Raw genomic sequence first — 27,869 nt, 5'->3', positions numbered from 1 at the left:
CAGACAGGAGCATTTTGGTGAGATGCAGCAGCACTTTAGGAAATAGTGATGGATGGCACTATGGGATGGAGAGAATGTTGTGGAAGTGCGGGAGACAGATGGCCAGAGACCAAATGCTGCATGGGGTGATTTTACCTTTGGGTGGAGCTCTGCGGTTGGAAAGACCTTGCAATGTGAATCGCTTTCTAGCAAGCGCTGTGCGCTCAAGGTTAAGGCTGGTGGAAGCATCAACTAGGAGAGAGAGGGAGAGGGAAAAGAAATAAGGAAGGAAGGGTCAGCTGTTCAGCTTATGGGAAAGGAAAGGTTAGCACTGGATGACAACTAAAAATAAACAAATAAATAAATTTTGATTCAGTTCAAGGCTGAACAAGAGCTAATCAATTAGAAAAGCGACATGAGGTCAGGGTGATTAAACCAGCTGAGCCAAACAGAGCCCCTGGGTTGAGTTTGGCTCACTGAGTTTTAATGGAGAACAACAAAACAAAGAAAAACACATGAAGGGATGTAGCTCTCATCAAAGGAAAATACAGTTTAGCAGCAAGCTTATTAAAAAGCATCTAGTGCCTTCTACTATGAAAACACACCATTGTGGCTGGAACAGCAAGGTTGTAGGGAGAAATAAGAGAAGAAGCCTTGCAGTGCAGGACATGGACAGACAGCAAGCATTGTGAGCAGTCTCACTTCTGCTATCCAGTATTAGCACCGAAGAGTCTGCTGTCATCAGTCCTGTGACTGATGTGCTCTCAGCCTTACCTGCTGAAGTCTTTCTAACAGCCTCCGAAGCTGGCACACAGTCATGCATTTGATCTCATGACCTGCTGGGATGTAAGGAATGCCATGCCAGCAAAGCTTACATGCCAAGCTCCTACATGAATAAGCCCGCCATGCTGCCTGACAGTCACTTTACAGAGGTAAGTCACAGCCAGCTCTATGTCCTGACATTCTGGGTTTGAAAGATCCTCGGTTACGCTGCAGGAAACAGGTGGCCCTAGATCAACCCCCCAGATCCACACACTCCTGCCAGATTCTAGATCTGCCCCTTTTTTTGTGTGTGCAGGTAACACACAGAAGGTTTACGACAAAGGAGCAGGAAAAAAGCCACGTGTTGGCTGCCTGGTTCTGTGTCTTACAATTTATTTAACCAATAGCTTTTTCCTCTTTATTTCATACACTGCCAAGTGAAAATCATTAGAGGGACAAACGAAGACCAGAAGTACAAAGGGAACACGAAGAGACAGTGAACCCACACTGCAACAAGCAACAGAGAGACAAGCTGTGCTTCCAAAGGATAGCACATCCCATCACTTCCTGATTTGCGGCCAAGGTAATCCAGGATTCGAGGTGCCTGTAGATGGGTGTGATGAACAGATTTTAACAATACAGAAGTACTGTGTTGGTGAGGTCCAGCTCCTTTGACCTGGTGGCCGGATGGCAGCTTTGGGCCAGGCGGATGAACCTGGTGAGGAACCGCCCCTGAGCAGTGGTTTCATCTGCTCAAGCCCACAGCTGCAACTGGGAAGCATTTGGCTTTCAGACTGCCAGTGTCGGCCTAAGAGCCATTCCCTGCCATGGCTGCTCCCACTGGGAGGCAATCTTTGTAAAGATACTGTAGCTTATAAAGAATCCAGAAGCTGGTATAGAAAATATATTTACTTTCTGTTTGCACAGAGCAAGAAAATCCGAAGTATTCCATTGTAACAATCAGGCGGCGAGTACAACAGTGCATGTGTGTAGGGGTGGGTTTATATGTTAGTTCTTCAGCTATGCAATTACATCACTTCCCTGAGGGACCCCTTAGGATTTCACAAGTCCCCACAGCTTCTCAGCAGCAGCCAACCAGTAGACACTGGTCTCTAAAGACACGTTGTCCCCACCTGAGTTATTTCTAACCTTTTCCTTCATTCTGCAGGTATACCGAATAACCCTGGAAGCCATTCGCAAAAATAGTAAGAACTAGGTCCTGATGGGCAACAGGTTGAACATGAGCCTGCAATGCATACTTCAGGCAAAGGCAGCCAACAGCATCCTGGGCTGCAGTGGGCACAGACTTGCCAGCAGGTCCAGGGAGGCGATGCTTCCCCTCTACCCAGCACACAAGTGAGACGCCCCTGGGGTGCTGTGTCCTGTCCTGGGCTCCCCCGTACAGGGAAGGCATGGACACACTTGAGTCAATCCAGTGAAAGGCCGTAAAGGTGATTAAGGGATTGCAGTGGCTGACATGAGGGGGAGAGAGCTGGGACTGTTCAGCCTGAGAAGAAAACGCTCAGGGGAATCTTTTCAAGTAAAGAAGATGGAGTCAGGCACTTTTCAGTAGAGCCCTGTGATAAGATGAGAGAGGCAACGGGTACAAATTGGAATATGGGAAATACCATTTAAAAATATGAAAAAAACAGCATTTTTTCACTGTGAAGGCGGTTAAAGCCTGGGACAGCGTCCCGAGGCAGTTGCACAGTCGACATCCTCGGAGCTATTCAGAACTCAGCCGCACACAGCCCTGAGCAACTTGCTTCAGCTGACCCTGCTTTGAGCAGGGCACTCGGCGTGGGTGGTCCCCAGAGGTTCCTGCAGGACCTGGCTCCCGTAGGGCTTCAAGTCAGTGAATCTACCGGTCAGGTCCACACACAACACTGGTCTGCACGTAGAGAACTCACCCGCAGGCACTTACCCGTAAGAACAATGAAACTGAAATAGCCGGCCCATAGTGCCCTCCCCCGCTGCGTTACGGAAAGAGAGCTACTGTTAAGTGACCCGTGTTCACGTGAACCGCATCGCTACCGGGAGCGCTACAGTCAGAGGTGGCACACCAGTTGTGGCAGCCCCAGCCCCGGCCGCCCCCGGCCCCCGGTGCCTGCCCAGGGCCGCCCGCCCCGCCGGGACCCGGCCGGGGGCGCCCCCAGGGACCGTGCGGAGCCGGGGCTCCCGCCGGCACCGGCACCGGCGCGCCCCGGTGCGGGGGGAGCGGCCGCATCCCCGCGGGCAGGGGGCTCCGGCAGGGCTCCAGCCACAGCCCTGGGACCTGGCCGTGAGAAAGGGCGATACAGGAGAATGACAGTCAGCTCACAGGGCAACCCCAGTTCCCACACTCGTGCGTAAGCGGGACCGGTTAGAAAACATCAATAATTCTCCCAGGAATTTGTTTAAAAGGCAGTCTATGAATTTCCAATGAACGACTGCTTTTCAACGTTTCAATTTCTTTCAATTTTTAAAAAAAGTTTGTATTTTTAAAAATAAATTTTTACTGAAACAGGTTTTCAACACTGGATTTTTTAATGAAGAATCCATAACTTTCTTCCTGGAATGAAAACTTACCGCAATGAAAAACATTTTGGTGAATAGGCTATTTTACAAAGAAAAAATAGTCCAATTTTTTTTTTGTTTTACCATCTCCATTTATAAAGGGGCCTGATGTTACTTTAAGCCTGATTGGGACATTAATCTCTTAAGACCTCACAACTGTCTTTTTTATTTAGTAGAAAAGTCTTTGCTCTAATATTTCAAAATACTACCTAAAAAAGAAACTACTGTTCTAAGATTTTCTGTTCCTGTTACTGCCAGATGAGATTCCATTTCTTTTTAGTGTTCATTTTAACCTACATTGTATGGAATATATTTTACTGTATTTATGCCCTCAGATAATGGCCACATATCCATTTATTTACTACACACTAGAGGAGGCAAAAGAATTTCTTTCACATAGAGAAGAAAATTAGCAAAGTCCACAGACAATCTTAAAATTAAATATGGCTAGAAACCAACTTAGCCAGAATATAGGTTAACATGTGTATACTACTGCCCCCCCAATTCTATTTTTAAAAAACACAAGCAGCATAAAGAGAACTGTAATGCAACAAAAATCAGACTTAAAAAATCGTAAACTGATAAAAAAACCCCACTTTTTGGTGTTCAGGAAGTTTCGTGGGACAGTCACTCAGCTTTGCAGCATTGGTTTTTTGATGTTGGGTTTAAACAACATACATCTAAAGTATCCTTATCAAACTCCAGAAACGAGTGGGCAAAATTAAAAATATTACCCTATGGAAGCAAAAAGCTTCCTCTCAGAACCCCTACCTCTCTTTTGTCTGGCGCTGGGACTGGAATTCCTGTTTTTATTGTTAGATGCTTCCACGTTTGATGTCTCAGATTTGTTTTCATATATACTTGATGACTTCCTGCTATACCTTTGGACAAAAGAAATACAAAAATAGTTACATTTCTGCTTAATACCTAACAAAGCACCGAACACTAAGCATTCTTTTTTACCCTCAGATATGGAAGCTTAAGGAATAAAGGGCAGGTTCTAAAATTGTGTGCTATAAAAGTCTGCGTCTGTGCAGGCATGTATGGTAGGAAAAGCCGTTCCAGTCCCTGCCCCCTTTCCACACCACACAGTAAGGGATGTGCTCAGCGAGAATTGAGAAGGGAAAAACGGAGGAATAAGCCTGTTGGCTGTACAAGCTCTCTTTGCAAATCCAACAGATTTGGAAGGAAGGAGTGGGAAACCACGTTGAAAAGAGGAGCCCAGTTTTCCACCCTTTGTAGCATAAGTATACTTAACTCCAGGAGAGAAATGGGTATGGGGTGGTCACATAGAGGTCATAGCATACATAGAGGAACACATGAATTCCACTGACTCCAGGATCCCCCAACTTCTTTGTCTTCTGCTCTTCGGAAACATGAATCCAAGTGGGATATCCCTGTCTACAGCTGAACCACAGACGAGGGGACCCATCTTGCCAGATTTGCACAGATACCACCCTTGTCATCTGTAATGGGAGTAACCCCCTTGACCCAGGTTTGTAGGGTGTCTGAGCTGCAAGGTTTTCTCATGGTAACCTCATTGTTTTGCAAATGTCTGGTGGGTTAGTTTGGGTGTTTCAGTGTTATCTTTGGCAGACCGCTCCTCACATTTCATCATATCTACACATTTGAAATATTCTTTCCCAAAATGCTTATTATTAACATGTATCAGCAATTGCTGTTTACAATTAATACGTGAACCATTATGCTTAACATTCCCAGGGTCTCTCTTGCTGTAAGGAAAGGTCCAAGATATCATTAAAAACTTAAAAACATTTGGAATACTAGAGATCTGTGAATACCTTTTATAACTACAAGGCAGCCTGGGACTCATTGCTTTGTATTTCAACCTCTGACCAGTTTCTGATGGAACCTTAACAGGAGGTCTCTGTTACCTCCTGTACTAAATCAAAATTTTGATTTTGCAGTCTGAAGTCATGTACAAAATGGGGCTCAAAATAAATATGGGAACAAATCCAAAGCACACTCACATTTCCTTATTCTTTTTTCTCTGTTCCTTCCCAGCTAGGCTGAGATAACTGTGAAACACACAGCCAACAGAGTTAAAGATTTACAGCTATGAGAAAGACATGAAGAAAACACACAAGCTTCTCTGAAACAGCATCTGCAGTAAAACTCCAGGTGTTTGTGTATGTCTATCTGCACAGGATATTTTTACACGGATGTATGACTAAATCAGTCATTTCCAATAAAGCAGCTAGTTAAGCAGCTAGAACAATAGTCTATTTAAATTTTGTATGTTTAAATAGATTAGAAAACAATACAGAGGGATCATTTCATTATCACTGAAATGCAGCAGCCATACCTTGAGAGAGATACAGCAGCAATAGGCACCATAGGGCATCTCATTTTAGGATTAAACAGTGAAACTTTGGGGAAGAATTTAGAGAGAGAGAATTTAAATAGATTAAACAGGACTTAGGGATGTTTAGTAACTGTCTGTATTAAGGACACTGCCTCTAAATGTCCCTTTTGCCGACATCTCAGCTCCAATCCTGAGTCAGCCCAGCCCTGCCTTATCTCATGGAACTGCAGCCCCAACTGCTGCGGTGGCATATAACCAAGTGACGGGCATGGTCTTTGTCACTGAACAGATAAGGCTCAGGGAGGGGAGATCGTCCTGCAAACAGATTTCCCCAAGGTCACAGTACAGGTTTAACAATTCCTAGTAGAATCACTGTTACACATGAGCAACCCAGGAAAGGATGTCTATTGGTTAGATAAAATCTCAATAATTAATTAGCCTCCAACCACTAGCAAAGCTCTGATGATGCTAGTTGCTCTTTACCTAATACTGTCTACCACTGGCTTACTTATAGCACCTTCCACAACTGGGGCTGCTTAGTCATATCAGTCATAAACACAGATTATGCCTATGTGGGTGGGTATCACAAAGCCTAGCTTCTTCCTTCCTCCCTGTCTCCATCCAGCATCCCAAAACAGGATGCAGAAGGGGCTCCACAGTCTGGGGAATTCTGGATCCACTATTTCACATCAGCTAGTGCAAAGCCACCTTGTGCTGCAATTCCACTGTCCCTGCTTCTACCTGAGACACACATGACAGAGGATCAAGGTGGCCTCTGCTCACAATAGCCAATAGGGCACCCTGAACTTTGTTTCATTCATGAAAGCCCGGAGTGTTGCTCTTTCGTGAAGACTTCCCATAACCACCCTGTCCCTGTAATAACTCAGCATCTGGAGCAGAAGCATCTAACCTCTCCTTCTCCAGCACAGTTGACAGAGTGAAGACAACAAGTACTTCATTTTTCCTTTGGTTTAATCCATTCTAGGACAAATAGCTAATCATATGGCTTTTCTTCCTGGAGTTAATTAATTTTCTGCTTACATATTTTGTCTATAAATTCTGGTCTGAAAATTCTCACTTTAAGAGCCTTACAAGAGGGGTATACCTCTGGATTGATTTGAAACATTTTTGTGATTGCATTTCATATTTTACTGGAATAATTTTATCCTATCCCCAAGGTGGGTTTACTGAAAGTTTTTCATCCTTAAATCTTTCCAGCTTAAACCTTAAACAAAGCAAATGTAACCAAGCCTAGAGAAAATATGGTGCAAGATTAACAGTATTGCATCTATTTAAAATTTCTTGCATTGAGCTGCACAACTCTCAGAGGCTGGCTGTGTTACCTGGGGTCTCTTGGTTTGGTTGATCCTGCTAAAATTTTACTGTTTCATCCCATACCAGCTTACATTAAATTTGTCCAGCATTTGGGTCATTACAAAAATTTGCTGGCAGCTCCACTTAACATCCTGGAAATGTCCCATTACTTTTTATCTAAACTTGAGTAAATCTGGAGCATATGGTTCTTTTGCAAACCCAAATGATCACCTTTGAAATGAATTCTGCATTCAGAATGAGTTTAGTTTCCCCATGAGCAAAACCTTTACCTGCATTTACATGTCTCTTAAGAATTCAAAGACAATCAAGTAAGTTCGTACCCAGGAAGCTAAACACAGAAAACTAAAAATTTATGTACTGCAAAAGCACAAAGGCAAGACAAAAAATGGCCCTGATATGCCACAATAGCTGTGGTTACCTGCTTGCATTGGAGGAATCCATTGGTGCATGGTATACACTTTCAGTAATTCTTTGGTGCAATTGACTTGCTTCTGTTAAAGAAAAAGTAAAAAGAAATTGCTCCAAGCTGTATAAGTCGCTTCCTTGTTTTTCCATTAGTAAATATTACAAACTGTATCAGAAAGTCCCTAGATCAAGGCCTGAAACTGCACTGATAAGAATCTTGAGTTCCTTTGTCAGCAGTTCCTGCTGAAGTGACCACAGCAGAACTCAGAGCAAAAAGGAGAAAGGATGAAGACAAGAACAGTAACAAAAGACCTGAGTAGCAAGCATTGTAAAGAATTATGTTATTATGGGTTGGATTAAATTGCTGAGGCCAATGTGTGTAATTGTTTCCCTCCACTTAAGGAGGTTGTAAGAACTCATTGTCTTTATGAAACAGACAATTAAAATAAAGGTGACCTCTAAAGTTAAAGCCCAGGCACAGGTTTCCACTTCGGACAAAGTCTGCTTAGGAATCTGAAGGATGTGGGTGGAGAGGTTTTGCTGGCATCACTTTAAGGAGAGGGTGTCAATATTTTAGGTACTTATGAGGCTTCAGTCATTCACGGGTTTAGCACATCACAAATCACCTTAAAAGTGACATCTCTGTGAGAGAGGGAAATGTCAATCATGTTTTACAGGGAGATCACGAAGATAAAAAGATGGGATAACTGACTGACATTTAAAGCATAAGGTAGGTGACTAGATTTAAAATAGAAACCCTCAAACACCCAACAAAGCAAAACAAACAACAGGATGGAGAGCAACAGTTGCCATGTCCAGCCACATATGTGGAAGGAGATCTTTTGTGTCAGGTCTTGCAAGAAGGCACAGAGTGAAGACTGGGACCCCATCTGCTCACAGGCTATTGCAAAGGGGTGCGCTTCTAGGGCTGCAGTCTGAGAGGGAGAACAGAGGAAAAATCACATTCCTCAGACTAACTGACTCAGACTAACAGAATATTTTTCCATGCCATTTCTGAAGTTGAGAAATTTTATTTGATGAAGGACAAGGGTTTAAATTGAACAAATGCTGCAACCATGCAATGGATCCTCACACAGAAAGTCTGTTCTTGCTGGTTTCCCTGGTGGTACTGAATGGCACCGTAACTCATCCCAGCTCCACGTTGTCACACACAGCTACAGAAGGAAAGCAATGTTACCAGATCTCGCTCTGTGTGTCCTACCTCTACATGCTTCCAATTGTCCTGTCAGGACTTTGCGAATCTCTGAAATCCAGGTGTTTTTCAGCTCAACAGAAGATGCCTGAGAACAACAGAGGAAAAGGCAAAACAGATCTAATTAAAGCATGCTGCCAATCAGTTGGCTGCCCTGATCTACATTTGGTCTCGATTTTCCCAAGGAATAGAACACTGTGGCCAGCAAAGCAGAGCACATTCTTCAAGATGGAAAAGTTGCCATGAATCTAAGATCCTGTCCCTGCTTTTCTGTCCAGCGTTCCAAGTAATTTTCCACTACTTTGTTTCCTCTTTCACCCAAAATCATGACCATTTTCAGAATGGTAAGTTTGTAATTTGAGTGCCAACAAACAGTGAAAAATTCACGAAACTGAAAACTTTTTTAAACACAATTCAACTGAAAGGAAGAATAGTCCTTGGGGAAAAAAAAAAGATTGTTGTTACCTGAATTATATAGACTTCTTCTCTGCCATTATACCAGATCTCAAACTTCTTGTTATCCCCTTTTACATTTTCTGTAATGCCCACAGTGCTCATCTGTTTCAAAATAGAAAAGAAGCAGCTGGAATCTGAAAAACGTCAATAGTCCTTAAACAGTTTATCCTCTGAGAAGCATTTTTAAAAGGATGCATTCACTTCTGCACCTTAGGGAGTTATTAAAAGTAACATTCAGAACATGTTGCTTCTCAACATCTGATTTATCATTCATATTTTTTACTGTTATAGAAAAAAAATTAAGTCCTCAAAATAAACACAAGTTAATATCTGATAATGAATTTATTCTCTTTGCTTTTCTTGCTTGAACTGTGCAACAGTTTTCAACCCTATCCTGGCTCTTGTCCATCTATACAAATTTTGAGTCTGAGGAAGATGGTATTTCAACTTGCCATCACTGACCTATTGAGAGGGAGAGGAAGAGGGCTGGAACAGGGCATTGTGAGATTTAATGACTCATCTGCAAATCCAGACAATACAAAAAATTCAATACAGTTTCGGGAAAATTTTAAAAAGACGTGAGCAAGTAGCTAAGTGTGTAACTAGGCAAGACAAACAAGGAACTGAAGAACGTAATTCTAGGTTTGTTAAATGATAAGATTCTTAACCCAAATTTTGAAGTCCAGCTGCTACTATGCTTACCAGCTTCCCATCTTCTTCCTGGATTTGTTTATCTCCCTTGTTCTGATTTGTCTCAGCATTACATTTGAAGATTTAAACAGCTTTAATTATGTCATCATTTCTGCTGTCTCCACAGAAAGAAACTTCAAACCTTTATATGAATTGGTTCGCTCCCTGAACTAGGTTCTGTTACAATTCCTGTCTGGTTACCCTGCAATAAGTTTGCAGCATTTACACTTGGATGAATGTTAGTTGTCTGAAGTCACCCCAGTGGCACACCAGTGTGCTTAAAGGGAAAACTGAGCCTACTTGTAATTTCCATCTTAACAGAAAATGTCCTGACTCATATCTGGAAATGTCACTCTTGCAAATAAAAGGGCGTTTCTATTGCACTGTGATTCATTTGTAGCTATTACCATCACAGAATATATCTGCTCAAATGATGTCAATACTAAAGCTTGCAATAGTATGGAACTTAGAGGATGCTTACAGGCAGAACAACGAGAGATGCAGGTCCATTCAGTCTTGCTCCTCCTTATGGAACACTGGCCAAGAACACACAAGGTGCCCATTTGTATCAAGTTGCAAAAACCAAGATTCATGTCTGGAATTGCAGGACACATGGCTGGGTCTGTCTCCAGATTTTCATTTACTCAGGGGTGCAAGACAGCTCCAGATATGTGTACCTTCCTCAAGTCTCCACACGGAAGCATCCCCATGTTTTGAGAACACCAGATTTCTTTCTTTCCCCACTATTACCATATTTATTACCTTTAACGAATTTTTAAAGCTGTATGAAGCTGTCTTCTCATGGCCATCTGTGTTCTCCTCCCGTTTCTTGCAGAACAGTAGCATCTTTGTATAGAGGAAGAGGTGTCTCTGCATTGGTTTGAACCTAGCCAAATCCTTCACCTTGTTGTGCCCCTTCTTGTGGTCAGTCCAGACATTGAAGGAACCTTGCATCAACAGCTTGCCAAGCTCACTGACATCCCCCTAGCAAGCAAGGAAAAAAGAGAGCCTATATCGTATTCAGACTAGGGTAATCCCAGGCACATTTCTTTCCACTAGTGGTATTTAAGCTTCCAGGCACAGGTATGTGCCTAGGCATCCCTTGTGCTGGAGAGTGGACACATTATAGCTGGAATCCCATCTGCACACGTCTCCTTCCTAAACCTGTGTGGTTTCTTCATATAACCATTAACACACTGTTTTCCACGTTCATAAATCCCAGTTTGTCTCTCCATTCATAGTTAGTGTCTAAGGTCTGGTTTAGGACCTCTTTGCATCTGATACACAGGCTGTCTCCTCTGATGACCTCAGAGGAAGCATCTTCTATCAAGAACTAGATTTCAAGACTCCTGACTCCAAAGCAGTATGAAGGCCCAGTGCAGTCCAGATAGTCAGCCAAAGGCCTTGGCTCTGAAAGATCTAGCTTCAGTTTCTGCTCTGCTAGGAGCTTCCTCTATCCCTGGGCAAAACCTTGAAAGATGCTTAGGTGTCTGAAGACACAGATTGATGCCTAGAGGTATGTAGGTGTGTAATTCCCTCCCATCGCAAAATAGACTTTAGAACCCTTGTCAATAGCTTCTCAGCTCAGCATCTGCAAACTGCAATGCTGCACAGCCTTGCGCAAAGAGGGAGTAAATGCACCAAGGAGCTGTACAAGCACCTGAGGGCAAGTGAAACTAAGCAGGAACTGGTCCTTTCTAAGTTAAAGCCCTTTTCTGAGGACCATGGATGGGTGAATACTTCACCTGGTATAAATATTTGGCTCAGATGCCACCAGAACAAATATTTATAGCACAGTTCAGTACTAAAGAGTATAGCAATGTATGGATAGAAGACATGGCAACGTCTATATGGTAATGGGCTTCAACAAATAATTATAAACATAATTATCCTAGCAGCAAATTTTTCTAGGAGTGCTTTGTATAATAAATTGAGAGAATACACTCAGTGCATTACTAAACAAACAAATGTTGAAAATCAGTACTTATGTTGATTATAAGATGAAGATGTTGGCTCCAAGTGGGAATGTCTGATTTCTTAAAATATGGATTGCAACCTGCTCTCCCTCCCACTCCACATCCTCTACCGTACATCCAACTGCAAAACCAGGGTTTGATTAGGTACTTTTCAACTCCATATCACAGTATTATTAATTCTCCAAAGCATTCAAAAAATCTCAGTAATTGGTATAACAATCTCTCATCTCTAATATTCAGAGTTGGGATTTTTTTTGTGCTTACAGGACTCTGTGTGTTTGTATTTATGTGTGCGTGTGGGTGTAAACTGCAAGCCTGTGAAAAGTGCATTGATGGGATGTAAAGCTGAATAAAAACCCAAACAAACACATTTCCTACAGAGTTCTGACAATGGTGAGAGGCTTCTGTCACTCCAGGCACTGTTTGATATGGCACTGAGATCCAAAAGCTCAGTTCAACTCTTGTGATAGGTCCGTCTCTTCAATCTCGGATATAGGATTGTGCTTATAACAAATGAAGTGTGAGGTTACCACTGCAAAGAGAAAGAGGATGGACAGGGATGGCACCCTGCAGCAATCCCAAAAAAGACTGAATATTAGCCCACAAGCGCTGGACTCTCTTCAGGGTAGGCAGCAAATAGGGAAGTTAACACTGTCTCTGGTAACTTGTGCTAGTGGACAGCAATATTTTGTCCTAAAGGAAGTTTGTTTAAAATGGAGGGTTTAATCGCTTTCTCAAATATAATTATTCCCTGTTATAACACTACACTCTATATCACATTTACAGAGGACAAGAGATACATATGAATGGCTTAGGTGCTGCATAATTCACGGACAAATTACCCAGGCCAGGTTGTATGCAAATGTCAGGACAATAGTAGGAAACATATCTAAAACTTCCTCTCTGCAAGATTTATTCTTCTTTTTTGTGGCTTTGCCTAAAACAAACAAACAAAAAAAACAACCCCAAACCAACCCCAGACTTAGATGTTAGGAATTTCTTACACAAGAATTCAGCTCCTCAAGTCTACATGTGCACAGGTCTGAGAAGCAGAATATCCTATGAAATTAGGAGCATTCATCAGCTGCCATAAAACCTGCTTTCCTGCTGGCATAATTTCCTTCTCTGCAAGGTGCTCTAGGCAAGTATTTCTATCATACCTCTGTGGGAAAGACTCCACAAGATGGGGTATGGTTTCATCAGCTATGGGAGGTGTTTATTTGGCATCACAGCTGAGCAGCTGGGACAGGTGGAACAGGGAGAACAGATTATTGGGTTCATCCTCTTTCACACTTTCACCCAATTTAATAATCACGTAACAAACCATCTCAGGAATGCTGTCGGCAGCAGGCTACACAGCAGTCATGTTCCACTTTGTAGAAGAGGCAACAATCTAGTCCTTGGAGGCTATCTGGCATTTCATGGAAGGCTGACAAATTCAAAAGTGGAGGCTGAAAAGGAACATGAACGCTCTGCTTCCTGAGTACAAAACTACTCTGAGATTTGAAAGTAAGGAACAGGCGAAAGGATGACCTTTAAGTCACTTTAAGCTGTTGGCTTGTCTCTCTACATGTAAATATTATAAAATTTATATATTTAAATAAAATGTATAGCTGACATTATTTTCTACATCCAATTACACCAGTATAAAATTCATTTTAAGACCAGTGTTTTCTTTTGTGTTACTGGAATTAAGATTTATTCAGTGAAGATTCAAAAATATACAGCATGTCTGCTCCATCAGAAGAGATAATACTGAAGAATCATTTAAGAACTGCCAATGGCCGAAGCAGTCAGGTGCTGGATTTGACATTGTAGGTTGAAGAAATTACAAAGCTAATGAACTATTCCGGTTCAGCCAACAAATCTGAACATAGTAGGCTTCTCCTACCTTGAGAACACTTGGAAAAACTGAAAATTAGATGGAAATCATGTCAAAAAGATACTACTAATCTAAACTAAGCAGGAAAGCTTCATGCTATATTCTTAATCTAAACCCAACTCTTGGTGCAAACACATACAGCACAAGACCCCCTGGTCAATTCATAATGGGTGTAGCTCATAGCTGTGCAGAAGGCTGGGGTAAAGTACATGCTTTACTTAAGTTTGTCAGGTTTGGGAGCGCTAAGTTGTGCTTAGGACCTGTGGTGTTTCTCTGACCCACAGGCACTGCAGCTAGCCCGTGTGTGTGCTAATGTAACAAGGCGGCCACTGCTTCGCATTCAGCCCAGTACAGCTACTGCCGGATAGGAACTCACATTCCCATCTCAAATGTAACGTACAATCCACAGGAGGATCTCCAGCTGTGTGCAGCGGTGGATCTATGACATACAGCCAAGCAAGCAGTTAAGTTCTTTTATAAAACAATGCTGACAGAGGGCATAGTTTCCTCAGCTACCAGGTGCAGATACACTTGCACAAGAGAACTACAGAAACTAAAACTCCTGAAGCAACTACATCCTGCAAGACACAAATAACTTCCCACCCAGACACAGTCAGTATAGGCTCCAGCACTTTCTCTGAAAGTCACATTCTGCACAAAATACTGTTTTTCTAGTGTCCAGACTAAACCCTGTTATCCTGATCTAATAACTCTTCAAACCCACCTTCTCAGTGCTTTCTTTTTTCTTGACCCTGCAGCTATTTCAAAATGGGCGACCACATCACCCTCAGGCCCCATTTCACCCAGAATGTTCCTCTTTTGTGTGTCAGTCACTTCCACTTCTCACTTAAGGGCTCATTTTATGTAGGCAACACTAGTTCTTGGAAGTCATATGACTGCAATGGAGCTTCAGCAGAGATATACATACATCTGTGGCCTTTGATTTGTACTGTGGTTGTTATTTCACATTTCAGATAATGAGTTTGGCAGTCATTGGGATGGATTCTATTACCAACTTCAAATGGGAGCCAAATTTTCCTTCCTAAGTGCATAGCAGTCATAACTTAAGAAATTTGCTGAAACTTTATGTCCGTCACACTCGCTACCTCTCACCTACCAATGAGGTTTGGGTGTGATTACTCAGAAGGACTGCCTTTGTCCCACTTCTTCCCCACATTCACACCCCCGCCTGCACATGACAGGTATTCTGACACGTATTTTTGGCCACCACAACATGCCACTGAGTTACATCCTTCAAGAATGTGGCACAGACTCCTGCAAAGTTTATCAGCCATGGGCACAGCATGATCGATGATGAGAGGAACACTGGATAGGTCAAAACTAGAGTAAGAGCAACAGCAAATCATACCTCATATCCTGTGATTGCTATCTGGTGCATGGAGTCATTTACTGATTTGATGATATCAAGCACTGTGGCCAGGGCTTCTTCCAATTCAGCAGTACCCTCTGAATTCTTGCTGCACTTCAGCATTTCCTGATTAAAAAAAGATATGAAAACTACTTGAAAACTTCTTATACTAACTAGAAGCCACCCTAAGAAAAACCTTCCGTGAAATCTGTACTGCACCGACAAAGTAGCAGAATTATAGGGAAAAAAATTTAAGAAAGATCAAACCCAAACAGGACACTCACCAGAACTGTCATTGAGGACACACATTTTGACCTTTTGGACATTTTCAAGTTATATGGGTTCATTTAAGATGAGACAGGACCATTCTGACATATTTACAAGGAACTTTTTGCATGTCACAGAATGACATCCAGGTTTTTCTTATTCCACATCTGCTAGAAAAAAACCTCAATCTTAATGTAGTGATTTCAGGTGTTAGAGAATTCACCATCTCCCTCTGCAATTTGTTCCACAAGGTACTTACTACCACCATCAAAAATATAAATTAATTTCTAGTTTGAATTTGGCAGGTTTGGTGTTCCATTCATCAGGTCTTAGCAAGCTCCTGTCAGTTAAACAAACTGCATGGGAGGAAGTCACTTCCTGTTGTAGGTGCTTGCAGACACGGTCAAATCATCTCACAAATCTCCCTTCCTTAAATTAAATGAGACTTCTTTAATCTAGAAGACAGGTTTTTTCAGTTTTTGGGTTTTTTTGGGGGGCGGAATAGGCCAGATTACTATAAAACTTCCCCACCTTTTAGTCTCTACCTCTACTATCTATAGATCTACATTTGCAAATTTGAAAACCTTTTTTGAGAGAGAGTAATTTTGAAGAACAATGCTGACCTCTAGCAAAAATTCATCAAACATTATATTCTGCTTGAAATAAGGAAAGTTATTCCATTCTTCAACCCTTGCACAAGGAACGAGAGACAAAGTTCTGGACAAGTTAAGAAACATGTGCCCAAAGCAAAGAAACAAACAAAATCTTTTGAGGGCTCAATTTCTATAACCTCTTCACATAGAAAGACCCTATTTAGAGTTCCAAATATTCAGGGCCAACTACTTACATAGAATAGTACAGTTCCTTACTTCTTATTTCTAGATGTGTCTCTTGCTTGGAAAATTCTAGTCATAGCTCAGGACTTAATTCTTTTCTTGTAACCAACCATTATAACCTATGGAAACCCTGAAACACACTAAAATCTTCATTATAAATCAAGTTAACTGCCTTGCTTCTTGCTCTTCTGCCTACAGAGGAGCCCTGAACCTGATTCAGATGCACAGATTGCTTTCTCCCCACTGCATTGTAGAGAAAGCAGTTACTGCCAGCGAGTATCCACCTGAGATCAGAGTCAGACTCTATAACTTTGCTAAAAGCATCTAGGGAAGCAAAGTTTAACAGATACAAACCCACAGATGGTAGGTACAGTCTTGAGAAGACGTGAATCTCAGAGTAGCTGGAAGATCCCAAGACTACACAACTGAATTTGAAACCAAAGCCAATCAGGATTCCTACCATTAAACAGAGAAAGTAAGATGACTGTAAGCAAAGGTAGTAAGATAACTGATCACATATAGCGAGTGATCTGTGATTTTGATGCTCAGAATCTGCAACCCTTAATCAGGTGAAAGAATAAATTTATTGGTTGCTAATGAGACAATAGTTCCAGTGACAGAACCCATAATCAAATAACTATTGTATTAATCATATTGACTTGTCCCTGTCCTATATATCTAACAGCGAAACAAAAGTAGCATTTGGGTGGATGCAGTTTTCACTTCAGAAATGCAAGCTGTGAAGGAACTAAGAAATAAATTCCCGTAATAACAGAGCCTCACCAAGAACTGTAAAGGAAGTGAGTTCAGTTTTGTTTCTTTATGCTGACTACAGCATCTACAGAAACTATGCTCCAGAAATATACCTAGGAATTAATCAAGTTTCTATTAACTTTAGTAATCTTTATTATAGTGAGAATTGGACCCCTTCAGCAGGGGTGGCCATTGGCATGCTTTTCATTCAGGCATATCTTTTTTAGCCACATTTTGAGTTTGGAAATTATTTAATCCAAAAGCTGAGGCACTTGTGTTCCTGTAAAACAGGGCTGAAAACAGGTACTGCTTGCAAACCCCAAACACCAGCAGCCTCTCCTCAAGTGCTTGGATGACCAGCGTTTAGAAGGTAAAAGCAGGATTCCTATAGTACCTGTTGCTCATTTTCTAGGGTGAGAATGGTTCCCTGCTCTCTCTATAGCGATATATATAGTATTAGCTAAACTGATTGAAACCAGAGGGCTGCCATAACTGTGAATCAGAATTTAAATCTAGTCTGCCCACCACTCAAGGCACACAGCTTGTAAGAGTCCTTGTTTGTCACCCATTTTTCACTGACTCCCATTTTCCTACACTTTTAAATGTCCTGCTGCCAGCAAAGAGTACACCATCTTCACAGATCTCATAATCCCTGACAAAGTAAACATCCCTGCCAATGCGCTGTTGCTAAATAGAAAACTGGTCTGACCAGCTTCAACCCCAATGGCTGCAACCTGTTTTGCCTGCAAATTTTACTCCTTGATCTAATCTTGGTTTTATTTACAGTCATATTTCAAATTAAAAGTAGAATCTGGTTTACTCCTGCTCTTCTGAAGACCTTGGCATTTTCTCCCTTGTCACAGAATAGTTTCAAGAAATAGAATGAAGTTTACTTCTGGATTACGTTGATGTAAATCTACTGGAATCAGTGAAGTTGCATCCTTGTTAATACCACCGTTCAATATTTGGATTCTACAGTTTTGTTTGAAGTCAATAAACAGGTCACAGGAACACTGCACAAGTGAATGACCAGCCAGATCCCCACAGGGCTTAAACTGGCACAGTTTGACCAGTGTCATGGTAGCCATTAGAAAATAAAATTGCAGCCTAAAATCTTTATTGCAAATGACAGTACATGACACTACATTAAGTCCAGAGGCTTAAGAACAGCATGTAATTCACCTTCATGACCTTCCCATAAGGAAGGTCAATAAATACTATTTTTAAGAACTGAGAAGATGAAGCCAGAAATTTAAGCCACTATCTTCAAAAAATGTCATTGGTTTGAGAGCATGTATTTCCCATTGCCCAGTTCAGACCAGAATTTCAAGCGTGGACCACTCATAGTTCCAACCAAATCAACAGGGAAGTTCACATATTCATCCTGTGGAAAAGTTACAGACAATTTGCTCCTAGCTGGGTCTTTAAAATAGATGCACCAAAAGGGAGTGGCTCCTTCCAAAAGGTTTGAGTCACAACCATGGGAAAGCATCAGGTTCAGAGAGCTGGAAGTGTTTTGTTAAACAGGGATGGATGTTAGACACAGGATTTAAAGTGTCAATTCCAGTTTTCAAACTGTATGACCACATACTGATCCAACAGAGCCAAATTAAATTTCTGTTTAAAGATAAATAAATCAATACATAAGACAATAAAATACTATATAAAATATTTACTTTATACAGTATATAGCAGTGTATGTATAATAATAATATACTGTTATTGCTTAGTATATAAGTACTGCTAAGTAACAGCAGTACTTATTCTGAAATAGAAGTCCTCTCTGACTGTTTCCATTTTACATCTTAGCATTAGAAAGTATTTGTTGAAGTGAAAGAGGATTTATTTGAGGTAGTCCTTTAGAAACTAATTCTGATATACAATTTTGTAAGTAAAACAAGCTCTGCATTGCAATTCTCTGCACCATCATAGAAAACTTACCTTTAACAGCAACTGGTACTTGGTGATTCTCTGGACTGGCTTTAAGAGATAAGCATCTAGTGAGAGCTTATGATCCAATTTACGCTGACACTCCTGTAGGAGACAGCAGGGAAGAAAAATACAATTGTTTCTTGAAACAGAGGCACAACAAGAAGATCGTTATCATTTGGTAGTTTGTGAATTAATAGGGAGATAAAATTGTTCCATCTGCATAGGAGTTTCCAGGTTACTTATGCCACAGTGAAAACATATTTAAACAAGAGCTAATGGTTAGGTTCAACTTAGTGTTGAAATCTGTCATGCCCTGCTTATAAGATTGCAATCATCCGGGGTTTGTAAAGAAGCCAGCATTTCTTTGGTTTGGGTATAGCCTGAAGAGTTAGGCTCCAGTCCAGGAAATCTACTTACTTACTTACTCTACCCACCCAGTATCCTGTAGAGAGCACCTTGACACATACCAAGCACCTGCCATCAATGTAAGAAGCATGCAGAAAAGTCTGAATATTGCTCTAAGTTTTCTAAAGAAAGAGATACAGAAGGAAAATAAGCTTTGATTGTCTTGAACTGTTAGTCTGCAATGAGATTGTACCTGAAAAAAGATGCTGTCTCCACACTGTCTCCAGAGAGCTTCGGACCTTGGCTTGTTCTGACAATACTTTTCATATATTTGGAGGTCCTCTTTCTGCAAGGAAAGGAGAGTTTAAGTAAGGTAAGAAAAAAGAATCCACAGAGCTTCTGCCTTGAGTTAACTTTTTCTTACCTTCCATGCTAACATGTGGGGATAACTGTATGTAAAAATATACTGGAGCTACCAAACTCATTTTTTATCCTGCAAAGTTAAATACACCTGAAAGTGCAGTTTTGGGGGGTTTTGTCCTCACTTTTTGCACAAAGCTAGGAGACTGCAGACTGTAAGACACATAAGCTAATGGCAAAACTGTTAGCTTCCAGAGAGGTGATAGATGACTCGAAAACAAAAGACATTAGTAATGTAAATTTTGTTGACAATTGGCACAGATTGGTAATTGCTAATAATGCTCACCACTTAGCTAAGGTTTACATGTTCAAGCCACTTTGAAAACAGCACTAGCTCTCAATAGTACGAGAATAAATTAAAAAGTAGCAAGTTTGTCTTGTTGATGTCCCAGGCTAGGCAGGGGGAAGTACTTAAATTCTGTCTGTCCTATCCAAATTAGAAGTAGGTGGATTCACTTGACCTCTATTTACCTTTGACTACATTCCAGGTGTTCTTACTGAAGTCCATGGCGAAAATGTCACTGACTTCAGTGAAAGCAAAGGCAATCTTTATAAAAGCCCAGAGAGGTGTATTTTGAGTTCCCTTGGCTATAGGGGCGGGCGCAGACAGACCAGTGTTCCTCTGGCTCAGTCGCTGTGTGCCCACCCAGCACAGCAGCCTTGCCACCACGGAGCAGTGCCGTACAGAGTCCTGAGCAGGGCTGGCTGTGGCTGACGGGCTGAGAGCTTCCCATCTTTGTCTGCACCTATTCTAATGGATGTGACCTCAGTGAATCAAAGATTCAGAGCCAAAAATGCATCTCGGCAATTCCTGGCTCTTGCCTCTGTGCTTTCAACCCACTAGACAGTGCCTACACGCTCTTGGTGCGGGGAAAGCATTTTCTTTTGTACAGTTACTAGAAGAAATCAGTATTGCTGCTGTCTTCCTCTATAGACCTAGATGGGTGTCACCCTGATGACCCTGATTTGAAAGCAGAGCTATGCCTTGAAAAGGCCATACTGCGTTAAGGATTATGCAATGCAAAAAGTTCTGTTGCAACTCAATACAGTATTAATGGTGCTGTTCCATAGCAAGTGCAGCTTTCTCCACACAGATAGAATTGTTTGTACGTGTTGCCTTGGAGGGAAGTTAGCAGGGGGTAAAACCCACAAAGCTGAAAGTAATAACAAAGTGGAATCAAGCATTGCAATTTGTTCCTGGCCCACAGAAACCTAATTGGACTGGGCAAGAACAGAGACAGCAACAGTCAAAAGCACTATCAGGAGTAAGAGAAAATTACCAATTTAAATTTAAAGAAAAGGTACAATAACCACCAATACCAGTAATTTGTCATAGTGGAACCACCCTATGCCAATGCAATCTACTGCTGCCTAAATCAGTGGTATCTGCTCAGGCAGATACTTAAATCTTTAAATACAACTTTAAGATTTGTAATAGTGTAAGGAATAGGAAATTCCTGATGAAATTACTAGAATCAGACTCCAAAATGCCAATAAATAATTAATTGCCTAATTACTCCAACCCCAGTCTTAAATGTTCCACATATCTCTATTTTCATATGCAGAGGTTCTGACTTATTGCTGGTACTTTTACACCACGCTCATCTCTCCTGTAATGCTTTTCCTTTCCATGGTGGTTTGCATCCTGAGATCTCTGTAAGTTTTCACACACATGGTATTTATGCAGAGTTCCAATTATCTTTTTAACTGCTGATTTATGAATAAATTTTGCTTAATTAGAATTTAGCCCTTTGAATCCAACTCACAGGTTTCTGGCCAGCTCCTACAGTCCTGTCACAGATAGCTTCCTTTTCTAAATACTTCTTTCTCCCTGAATGACCAAACACCCCAGCTGCTGGCTCCTACTAATTACTCTCTTTTTCCAAGGTTAGCAATATGAATAAGTAAACAGTGGTAATCCACAGTGAGTCACACCTCACCTGGTACCTGTTGGTAAGCAGTCTGACACACCTTTCCTTTCTTCCTGAGCCTGGCTTTGGTAAGCTTTCCTTCTTCCCAGCCCCATGTTTAGCAGATTAGCCCAGAGTGCCTCTCTTTCTGCTGATAAAGCACGAGAAGACCCATCCTGCAAGGTATTCAGTAACATCCCTCCCCTCTTTGAGCACCTGTGCAGTCCTCACCACACAGAGCTTCAAGCAAGATCAAGCATCTTGGTGATGGTATAACAGCTGCCATGTGGGCAAAGTTGAGCTGGCTTAATTTATGATTTAGTTCATATGAAAATCATACCCTAAGAATGTCAGGTGAAGTGGGAGGGAGGACAAGAGGGGCTTTCTGCCTCATCTTTCACCTGATTCTGCTACCATGTTCCAGGAGAGAAGTTAGAGAGGAGAAAGGCTGGGACTCCACAGACTGTTTCTGCCATCACTTGAGAAAAAGGGTTCACATCCATGGGGACAGCTGACCAGGTGGCACTGGTGGAGGTGGGAGAGTGTGTGGGGATGTGGCAGACTAATGACTGGCAGGGGATGGAGGGGTTCAGGCACCGGGATGTCCTGCTGCAGCTCTCAGGACTCCTTCAAGCAGCTCTGGAATCAGAGCTGAAGAGTCCCAGCATGATCAGACAGAGTAATATTCTTCGGGTATGAATCTAAAAATCAGTCTGTCTCTAATCACAGGCCCACCATGCTGCTGTGGCAGGATGGTTACACCCACACAAAGAAGGAGAAATGAGAAGTGAATCTGCAACAATGTGAATTTCCTCCCAGAACTCGGTACTACCTTGAGCAGCAGCTGTTTCAGTTCCTCCTATGCCAAAGCAAGCACAGCCATAACTCACGGCACAAGCCAGAAGCCTCCGCTCAGCAGGAAGACATAAAAAACCTGCCAGATCATGGGGAACACAAACACACAAGCAGACTTCTGTTTGTGCCTCCTAAAGGCACTCCAACAGAAACAACACATTTCTGGACTACATGTGGCTTGTTCTAAAAACAGAACATAAGGGCAAGTTCTTGAATCAAAGGTGCTACTGTGTGAGCAGAGACATCGCAAGAGAGAGGCTTGTGCTTTCTTAGCGCGAAATTTGAAATGGGGAGAAAGCAAATGCGTGATTTAACCTCTTATTCAATAGATTTAGTGTTGTTTGACTAGGCCATAGAAACTGATAAGCAAAGGTGACAGAGGGACTGATTTTCTTTCACTTCACACCTGAACCATAGCTTTAGTGCTGCTAATTTCATATCGGTAGAACAGCGAGGAGAACTGGGCTCAACAGCTGTTTTTACAGACAGACATAAGCTACAACATCTAAACACAGAATTTGAACTTTTGAACTTTCTACAGCATTATAGGATCAACTCTGTATCATCAATTTCTTTTTAGCTCCAATTCCAGGGATATTTGGAAGATACAGTGTTTTTATGCTCCTTGGATTTCAATAGCCTGAATTCTTCAAAGACTGTTTATCCTATTTCACCACAATATTTTCCTGCTCAGCATCTGAACCTTAGGATAACAACATATTCCTTACTAATGTCACTTATTCAAGCTCTAAATGCTTCACTGTTAAAATAATTCAGTGGACTTACAATCACGTTTATACTTCTATGATGCTCTTCAGTCTGACCTGTTTGTAAACTGGGGGCATACTCTATGGAAGCACCACAGGTTCATGATTCCCACTGAAATCTTCAGAGATGTGGCAGTGATCAACACCTCTGGCAACTGGGGTATGCATGCTTCACCCAGATCTGTCTGTATTTCATACAGTACCTTGTTAAAAAAAAAATATTTCACATGTACCCTGGAAAAGCAGCAAATGCTAGATGTAGTATACAGTAGAAGCAGGAGGTAGCTTAGAGTACAGTGAAGAGGACAGATTTTCCTGTTTCTCATGCCATTTCCATGCAAAACAGTCTTATTCAAGCAGTTTTGTCAGACTATGAAAATGGCAGCAATCCACTGAAACAGCTTTTTTCATATTAGTAGGGTCTCTGAATGAGTTTTATATAAACAAGCACGTTTTGTTATGTTACAGGAAACCAAACTAACAGTCGTGCTACCTGGAGCGGTGGGAAGGACACAACGGAAGCTCTCGGAGGGAGCTGCAGCTGTTAGGCACTGAAAGTCACAGGAAGAGAAGACACAGAGACATGCATCTGACCGAAGCCTGTTGGCTTCAGGCTTTCTCAGAAACTGAGCTCACTCTACTCTTAAACAGCTAACCCTCCCCACTTCATAAGAGAGGGGAGAATCCTACTTGGTTGTTGAATTATGTGAACGAGTAAAGGAAGCAGCCTCACAGAGTCTTAGGGAGCTGGTGGGGTTTCACCACACAAGCAAGGTGGTAGACTCTGCTGGACCAGTTCCAGGTGTCCTAAGTCCAAGTGTCCTGAACAGCGCAGAGGAAAGACAGGTAAGACAAGGCAGGAACAGGATGTACTGTCTGCGCTCAGAGCAATCTGCTGTGATACCATTCTCTGCTTATTTACAGTAGGGTGGTGTCTGGGCTACACCAGATTGCTGATATAGATTTGTCTGATATGAAAAGCACGTTAAACATTCGGATCACTGATTCTTCTTTTTGTTTTTAACCAGGGCTTGAAATACATTGGTAAAACACCAGTAACAGATCTCTTCCTGTCAGTAAAACAGGTAAAGGTTCAGATTTCAGAATACACACTTGTTAACTGTGGCTCAAATTGGGAATATCTGCTTATGTGAGTTTCCCCTCATTCACAAAAGCAGAGTGAAAGGATAGGAGTAAATCTGTAAGTACTGTAGGATAAACCCACAGATATTCATACAAACCTGCAAGAGTTACTTACTCTTTTCAAAAAGCATCGGGCAAGAAGCTCAGGGTTTTCAATGCAATTTTCTATTTCCTTAAGGAAAATCCTAAGAGGGAGAAAGGAAAGCAAACAGTAATATAACATCCCACTTGCACTGTGTGCCAGCTTCTGCGTGCATCCAGCTAAAAGACTACATTTTTGTAGTAAAAGGATTCAGTGGGGAATGTAACAATTCTGACACAAATAAATATATATCTTTTAGAAAAATGGAATGTGGTTTACAGCTGATTGCCTGAGTCACCAATATTATCAAGTTTTCATCTGCTCACAAGCATCTGATACATCTGGCTCCTTTGGATGTTAAGATTTGTTTCCAATATGTAGCCCAAACACCTGCTTCCCATTTGGTTATGAGGATTTTTCAGAACTGCTAGAAAAGACAGAAAAGCTCTGTCAGATGCAGTTGCTTAATCAGCAAGCAGTACAAATATGGGATATAGTCCAAAGGCTTCTGCAGTGGCAGTCAATCCACTAAGCCTTTAGGGAAAGAAAGACCAGGCTTTTAAAGTGAGGGGAATGTCATTCTCCAAATGGAAGACATGTTCTTTCAAAATAATATGTAAACAGGAAAATAATTTTTTCTACTATGTATCAACTAATCTGGCATAATATTTAAACTTTCAAGAGAGGGATTTTTTGATTTATTTTGTTCAACTGTTTGTTACAACTTACAGGCAATTATTATCCAAAAGAATTCCTAAATTCTCACTTTGGTTACAGCCAGTTTTACTTAATCAAGGCTAGGAAAAGCAGGAAATTTACAGTAGCAGCCCTAAGCTTTTGTTTTGAAAAAGGATCGAAAAGAGGTTAATCTTGTTCATAACTGGTGTGCTGCAGTTAAGCACTAGATCCCCTTGTCCACAGCATGAACAAGGCTTCTGGAAAGGTTTATGATCATGTGAAGAATAAAATCCCTTAAGAAATGTGCTATCAAATCTATCATGTCTTCTGATGTGATAACAAAAATATAGGACAAATAAACTGAACACTAAGAAAACATCCTCACAGAGTTTTACCAGAGAATGAACATCAGGATTTTGTCCTGTGACATCTACCAGTGTACCAAGAGAGGTAGTAAAATGCTACGAGGGACATTCAGAATGGATAATGCCAGGGGAAGTCACTAGTAAATGCACAAAAGGGTATAAACTTTCACAAAAAAAAGATGAAATAGATGATCTCGGAAGTGTTCTCCACACATGGGTTTTATAGGACACACACAGAGGCAAAATGAGGATGACTTTTCCTGCCTGCATATGTGTGAATATGACAAAGCACCCCACACAAAGGGAGTAGAAATGACAGCAGCACTTGAGGGCACAGGACAACCACCAGTTCCCACATGCCTGTTGTGGAATTCGTAGATTTCTGGGAGGTTCCCAAAAAGAATTTCCTTCTTATTCTGAAGTGCAGATGGAATCAGATGTACTAAATTGGGATTGTCCATTTCTGAAGCATACCCCTGCAGAAAAAAGTGGAAAATAAAACCAACCTGTTTTTACCAGGGAATTAGTACTGTGTCCGAGATACTGAAAAGCCCCAAAGCCCATGTGCTTTTTGTTCTCAACAGAGTATACAAAGGCTTCTCCTACGCCTGCTTCTTTGTTGCTCCCATTACTTTCTGATGCTTCTGATTTTCCCCAGAGCTTTTACCCCTGATAGTTGTGCAAACATATTTTTAACCACAAATGGACAGATTACTGGGTCAACGAAAAAGATGAAATTATATCCCTAGGATTCAAAAGCCATTTTGGTCACGTAGGGATGGAAACTGCTAAGGTTGATAGACACATATCTTTCTGCTATGCAGCTTCATTGCAAAGGGGTTAGTATGGGTTTATTTGTTGAACAGTAGTATTTGGCTTGATTATTTAGTTGTTTCTTGTAGAAACTGGATTATGTTTATTCAATAAAAACTTCAAGAGAACATTCTGAGCGCAGATTTTATACTCAAGTCATGTATCAATTACCAGAGCCATAAGCTCCCACAGATCAAATCCAATAAAGAAGCAACCACGTGGCTGTGAAAAGAAAATACTCAGTCCTTCAAGTCCCACCCAAATACAAGAATGATTGAGCCCTACTCAGCCTCCGCCCTCCCACAGACTCCACACACACTGAGTATCCTGGTATCCTATGAGTTTCCAAAGGTCAAGAGTTACATTTGCAGGGCGAGCTGTTCTTTTCTGTGTTTGGACACTGCATGGGACAATAAACAAGAGGTGGAAGGGGGCCTTCCTTTTTCTTAATGATTTTCCAAACCTACATTCCCAAAAAATTTAGTGTCTGGCCCCACAGAAATCAAGGGTGATGTTTCTGAGGCCTGTTGGTGAAATTTTGAAAAGGCACCTTATTGACTAGTGCTCTGTCCGTAACTTTGAGAACCATGCAACTTTTACGATGCTGTGGGGTGGGGTCAGGAAAGGTGACTCTTTCTTTAAGCCCTGAGGAAAGACATTCAGAACAACCTTCTCATTTCCCATCTCCAAGGCTGAGCTATCTTGCTACCAGAGACATAAGGTGGGGGGTGAGAGTTCAGCCCATGAAGGATGTGCATCTGCAGTGATAACTTAGAGGTTAAACACCAGAAGTCATTTCAGAAGATTTTCTTACCTCTATTATACTTTGAAGCTCTTCTACATAAACCCGTTCTGTTTCTATCAGCTCATTGATTATGTGGCTAAAAGACAAGAAAGGTGGAGAGTTACAATGTTTACTAACAGTTCAACGAGCATACATGAAAGAAAAATGGTATTCCTTGCATATTCCTGTTTACACCTCTGACTACACACACAAAACCCAAACCTCTGAAGGTCATTTCTCCATACTTCAATATTGTGCTTTGTTGATAAGCTTGAAAGTCCTAAACATGCCTTGGACTATTATTTTTTCAGCCCATTTTGAACTTCATCTTGGTCGCTTCTGCCATTCTTATACATACAAATCTGAATAAAAAGATTTAAAATGCCCCAGGTGGTTTTCTCTTCTAATAATAACTAACAATACTCAGTAAAAAGGGATTACATTTCCCAAGGCTGTGTTACATTTCTGTTTCGCTTTCTTCTATAAAATAAACAAAATTGGTGGAGCCTCTCTTTACTATGTTGCAAAAACAGGAAACAGAATGATGTCAGAGGTCTGAAAACATGAAAGTAATTTAGAATAAAATACTTATACTATGTTTTGGACATTTCATTTCTAATATTAGTTTAATGCTCCTAGGTAACTTGAAGACATATATTGAAGATAATTGATTTATTTCACAGAAACATGAATGTAACCAATTCACTTTTGGACAAATAAATAATTAGACTTTAAAATAAAATTGCATGAAATCCCTCAACTTTTTTATGTGTTAATTGTCGCATATTCTCAAGAGAACGTTGTCTTTAATATTCTTATGAACAAAACTTTCAGGGTAGCTCTTCTAGAAGTTTGAGCATTTTCTTCAAGTAGAAAGGGACTAACGCCTAGTATCCCTTTCCTGCTCCACGCTCCACAGGAGTCTGTAACCACACAGCTACATCAAGCCAAAACACATCACCAGAGGGAT

At 41.3% G+C, this 27,869-nt stretch overlaps 1 protein-coding gene across 7 annotated transcripts in view; it reads right to left on the bottom strand.

The window, feature by feature from the left end:
• The window catches only part of MCF2L2 (MCF.2 cell line derived transforming sequence-like 2), a 181,291-nt gene that overhangs the window by 15,526 nt on the left and 137,896 nt on the right, over nt 1-27,869 (bottom strand). For 4 of the 7 annotated variants that reach the window (XM_040613219.1, XM_040613217.1, XM_040613218.1 and 1 more), the window contains exons 16-27: nt 26,930-26,996; nt 25,663-25,778; nt 24,293-24,362; nt 19,336-19,428; nt 18,747-18,839; nt 14,950-15,075; nt 10,485-10,706; nt 9,042-9,134; nt 8,586-8,664; nt 7,377-7,449; nt 4,069-4,178; nt 136-231 (exon numbers count right to left, since the gene is read on the bottom strand). In XM_040613219.1, coding sequence (XP_040469153.1) covers nt 136-231; nt 4,069-4,178; nt 7,377-7,449; nt 8,586-8,664; nt 9,042-9,134; nt 10,485-10,706; nt 14,950-15,075; nt 18,747-18,839; nt 19,336-19,428; nt 24,293-24,362; nt 25,663-25,778; nt 26,930-26,996 — 1,238 coding nt within the window. The remainder of the gene's footprint in view (nt 1-135; nt 232-4,068; nt 4,179-7,376; nt 7,450-8,585; nt 8,665-9,041; nt 9,135-10,484; nt 10,707-14,949; nt 15,076-18,746; nt 18,840-19,335; nt 19,429-24,292; nt 24,363-25,662; nt 25,779-26,929; nt 26,997-27,869) is intronic. The other 3 variants (XM_040613220.1, XM_040613222.1, XM_040613224.1) reach the window with 1 other exon arrangement.

The sequence above is a fragment of the Falco naumanni genome, chromosome 13 (assembly GCF_017639655.2).
Source record: "Falco naumanni isolate bFalNau1 chromosome 13, bFalNau1.pat, whole genome shotgun sequence".
NCBI lineage: Eukaryota > Metazoa > Chordata > Aves > Falconiformes > Falconidae > Falco > Falco naumanni.
Note: the sequence above shows the minus strand (reverse complement) of the source record. Positions and strands in the feature narration are given on the sequence as shown.